The following is a 4,534-nucleotide window of genomic DNA, read 5'->3' as shown; positions in this document are numbered from 1 at the left end:
AACGACCCAAATTTGAGTTTAGTTCACTCATAATCGCCAAAAGTGCAGGAACTCAGCGATGAGTAAAATTTGTTCCATGGTTTCCTGTGGAAAACCTAAAAAATCTGCCGGAAAATGAGGAAATTGACGAAAATTTTATTCAGTCTCAGAGTAGTACCAATAGACTGAGCGAATCCATTCTTTACTTTTCTCAAATTCGGGAATTTTTCCCTGGAAAATCCTGGGAAAACATGAGGCAAATTTACTCATCGCTGAGTTTCTGCACTTTTGGCGATTATGAGTGAACTAAACTCAATTTTGGGTCGTTCTCATTCGCCGTGAGGGATTGCAGTGAAAATATACCTGTTCTTCAACATACCTTGGGCAGATGTTGCTGAAAAATCAACAGCAACAAAATGAAAAAGCCGATATTTTACAGTGCAGCTATGACATTTAACAGTGCGCTCTCGTGTTGCTCTTCGTAAAATCAAAACATACGAACGTGTTTCGGTTCAGTGCCGCATGCGTTTTGGACAAAATTCAAGTTTAGTTACAAATCTTTGTAGAATTCAATACTGTAAGTTATTTAAAAATGAGCTCACCAGACGGTTCAGCCGACGAAGATACAAAAACAACGATTGATGTAAAGCATGGCTTCCAAAACGATGGTGACGAGGGGAAAGGATTCAGCAAAAATGCAGTCCGCAAACGTAGCCGTGATTTTATACATCACCAATGTCGCATTATCATTCGTAACGTTCCGTACAAAATTACCGACAAAATACTGCGGTCGGAGTTTGAACGGTTTGGCACTCTGGAGGATGTGAATATTTTGAAGCGTCCCGACGGGCGTCTCGTTGGATGTGCGTTTCTGCAATACTCAAAACGAGAGGAATCGAACCAAGCAGTCCAGGAAATGGATGGAAACATCTTCATGGGAAGGAAGCTGCAGGTTTGTTACGCACAACACAAGGGTACATATCAGAAAATGAAGGCAGAGCCCACATTGAAAAGTGAGGAAGTCAAGCAGGAATACAAAGATGACGACGTCCAGGAAACGGAAATCAAGGAAGAAAGCGACGAAGAAAATAGCGGAGATGAAGATAAAACCGATGAGGATGATGACGATGAGGAGGAAGACGAACCTGAGGATGTAAAAGACGTTAAGCCTATAGACCTTCCTAGACAGAAAAACCACACCGAAATTGAAGAAGGTAGAACTATTTTTGTTAAGAATGTCCCCTACGATGCTGACGAATCTGATCTAAAAGATGTCATGGATCAGTTCGGCATTGTTGAAAAGGTCCTAATCAACAAGGAACGTATCTCAGGACATTCGAGAGGAACCGCTTTTGTTATCTTCAAGCGAAAGGAATCAGCTGAAATGTGCAAAAAGCAGAGCCTGAAGATTCAGGTGAATAATCAATTCATCGAGATTTTGGAAGCTTTGAAGAAAAAACAGATTCGCGAAAAGGAGAACCTAAAGACAGATAATCCGGGGAAAGATTCGAGAAATCTGTACTTGTTCAAAGAAGGTCTGATAATGGCGGGTTCCCCTGCAGCTAAGGAAGTTTCCAAACCAGATATGGCCCAACGGCTTCGGCTGGAGCAGCGCTGTGCACAGATGCTTAAGAATCTGAACCGATTTGTATCACGGGAGCGCCTTACAGTTCACAATTTGCCAGAAAGCTACACCAACAATGAACTCCGTAAGATGGTTCAGCAGCACACAGGCCATAATCCGCATGAATGCCGTGTCATGCGTGAAAATTGTCCGTCGTTTGGGAATCCATCAGGACAGTCAAGAGGATACGGTTTCCTGTCCTTCAAAAAGCATGAAATTGCCTTGGAAGTCCTCAGGAAACTGAACAATAACCCAACAGTTTTCGGGAAAAATCGAAGACCCATCGTCGGCTTTAGCATTGAAGACCGAAAGGTACACAACATCAAAGAGCAACGGCTACTGAAATCCCGTCTCAATAATCCAACATACCAAGAAAAACTCGAGAAAATTCGTGCAAAGAAAAAGGAAAAATACCTTCACAAAAAGGAGCAACAAATGGCGGCTAAGGAGCAGCTGGCGATTGTACCAAACACTCAATTTTCTGCTAAACATACTAAGAAAACAGACGCCAAGCCTGCGAAAAAGGAACGTAGGCGTAATCTGATTGTGAACACTGAGGAATTCAGCGGAGAGGTTTCCCGCCAGGGCAAGGTTGGTATTCGATCGAACAGGAAGATCAACACGCAGGCAGAAGCACACATGACACGACTGAAGGCCGAAAAGAAGGAAGCACGAAAGAAGCGGGTCAAACAGGAGCACGAACGAAATCGAAACCTGAAGGCTGCGAGACGTGTAAAGCCGAAGGAAACCAATTTCGCTGAACTGAACAAGGAGGACCAATATTTCCGGCAAACGGTGGGCAAGTACAAGGAAATCATCAGTCAAGCGACGAATAAGAGTGGGCGTAATAAGTGGTATAATGAATAAGGTGTTACTAATAAAGTGAAAAGCTGTATTTTGAAGTGTTTTCCTTGTTTATTATTGCGCGTTCTATTTATATCCATTATTCCTGCCTCACGACACAATTTCACGAATTTTAGTAAAATGGCTAAATTATCCATTAATCTTTCACTTAGATAGAACTAACTTCAATAGCTCAGCAAATTTTAGGTGATAATTAAATACTACCACTTCTAGGTACATTCCTCACAATATCAACTTGCTAAACACCAACTTTTGAATAGCACATGAAATGTTTTGTATGGCATTACTGTTGTCAAAGGATCATTTGTAAAAAATGACACATGGAACATTTGCCTAGAACATTTTAATACGCTATCTCGATGTGTCTTCCCTCTTTTTTGTAACAATAATTCTAATACTTAGGCGGGGTCTTCAGTACAAGAAACCCCTCCGTCTTGCAAGCTCGCTGATCTCATGCACATACGTTAGTTACTTTTTAAACCATTAATGACAGTCAAAATTTCGTTTATCGAGCAGTTTTGTGACGCCCAGCGATTTTATGAAAATGAAGCAATAACTTCCAGATTTTTCAAGACTTTCAAAGTGTTTTTTTTTTGTTACTTCATGCGTGAAGTTTGTTGGAAATGCTATCTAACTTGAAACTTTAGTGTAATAATTTATTAACTAGAGAAAGGTTTAAAGAGGGTAGGTTGATAGTTCCACTAGAGACCCTATTTTCTCGAGGTTCTAGAAGAAAAAATATCAAAATATTGTTCCACGGCAAGTTCATTAAATATTGCGCATTTTTACGTTATGAGTATGAAATTTACGTTTCATTCGTATGAATTAGAAACGAGAGGAATTGTAGCGATTTGTAGTTTTTTTTCTTGTAAATTAATTATAAGCATGTAATCATAAATTCATATTTATGTTATAAACAAAGAAAAATTAAACGTTGAAGCGTTGCATTTGAGTTTTTTTTTGTATTATAATGAACATCACTCAAAAATTAACTTTAAAATTTTAAGTGCTGGGACTACAATCTGCCTGACTATTGACGCCACTGGTTCCAACTTTAACTTAGTTACGTCCGTTATCGCAACAGGATTGCAGTAACCGCAGTATTTTGATATTAAACAGATTCTGTGGACAAATTGATAGTAAATATTTGAAATAATCTTTGTATTACCTTCTTACGTTTTGTTCTAGTCATTATGCAATTCACGTCCAAATCAAATCGCTCTTCTGGATCTACCAGTACGCCATAATGGTTGTTATTAAAGCTAACTTTAACATACGCTAGTAATTTCGGCTCGTACGCCATATGGTTTTGTTTTGAACAGAGTTTCATACGAACGACGTATGATTTTTTTCACACTAGTTCAGCTCATAAAGTTCATTGCAGCCTCGTATGAAATTTAGACTCATTTCGTATGGGAATCATTTTTGAGTCATGTAATTTTCATACGCATGCTATGAATACCATACGTGTCGTATGAAACTATTTCCAGAGCTCAAAATGCTTGTTCATACGAAGCATATGATGAAAATCGTAATTCTAGTTTCCTCAGTGCATGGATCGTCAGCTGCGCAGCAAGGTGTTGAGGTGCATTAAAGCCAACCCCGGTCGACCCGAGATGTGGCCAGAAGGCACAACGCCAACTTTCAAACGGTGCGGAACATCCTTGCCAGGGAAGGATACAAGTCGTACAGAGCCAGTAAACATCCGAACCGGTACATGAAGCAGAATTCCGTGTCCCAAAAGCGTGCAAGGTTCTTGTACGACCATGTTTTGACGAAACACAAGGGCTGCACTTTGATCAATGACGAATCATACGTCAAACTCGATTTTAAGCAGCTTTCCGGTCAAAAGTTTTACATCGCGACTGGACGTGGACCCCCCGTACCGCAAAGATTCAAGTTCGTGTTTGCCGACGAGTTCGCGAAGAAGGCCATAATTTGGCAAGCGATTTGCAGTTGTGGCCTGAAAACGGAACCATACGTCACATCCTCGACGATGAAATTCCATGTTTACATCGAAGAATACATGAAAAGCGTGTATTCTTTGGTACAAATAGATGAACCAGC

The 4,534-nt window shown here is 40.3% G+C and overlaps 1 protein-coding gene across 1 annotated transcript; it reads left to right on the top strand.

The window, feature by feature from the left end:
- Nucleotides 1-478: 478 nt before the first annotated feature.
- On the top strand, nt 479-2,509 carry LOC135707932 (RNA-binding protein 28). Its single transcript, XM_065229856.1, has one exon. The coding sequence runs from the start codon at nt 572-574 to the stop codon at nt 2,468-2,470; it is 1,899 nt and encodes a 632-aa protein (XP_065085928.1). The 5' UTR covers nt 479-571; the 3' UTR covers nt 2,471-2,509.
- The last annotated feature ends 2,025 nt before the right edge of the window (nt 2,510-4,534 follow it).

Source organism: Ochlerotatus camptorhynchus, unplaced genomic scaffold (assembly GCF_037179485.1).
Source record: "Ochlerotatus camptorhynchus isolate MF236.1 unplaced genomic scaffold, CSIRO-AGI_Acam_v1.1 ptg000025l, whole genome shotgun sequence".
NCBI lineage: Eukaryota > Metazoa > Arthropoda > Insecta > Diptera > Culicidae > Ochlerotatus > Ochlerotatus camptorhynchus.
Note: the sequence above shows the minus strand (reverse complement) of the source record. Positions and strands in the feature narration are given on the sequence as shown.

Excerpts from the sequence above, each read along its gene's own strand:
- LOC135707932 (XM_065229856.1), top strand. The coding sequence starts at position 572 with ATGAGCTCACCAGACGGTTCAGCCGACGAAGATACAAAAACAACGATT.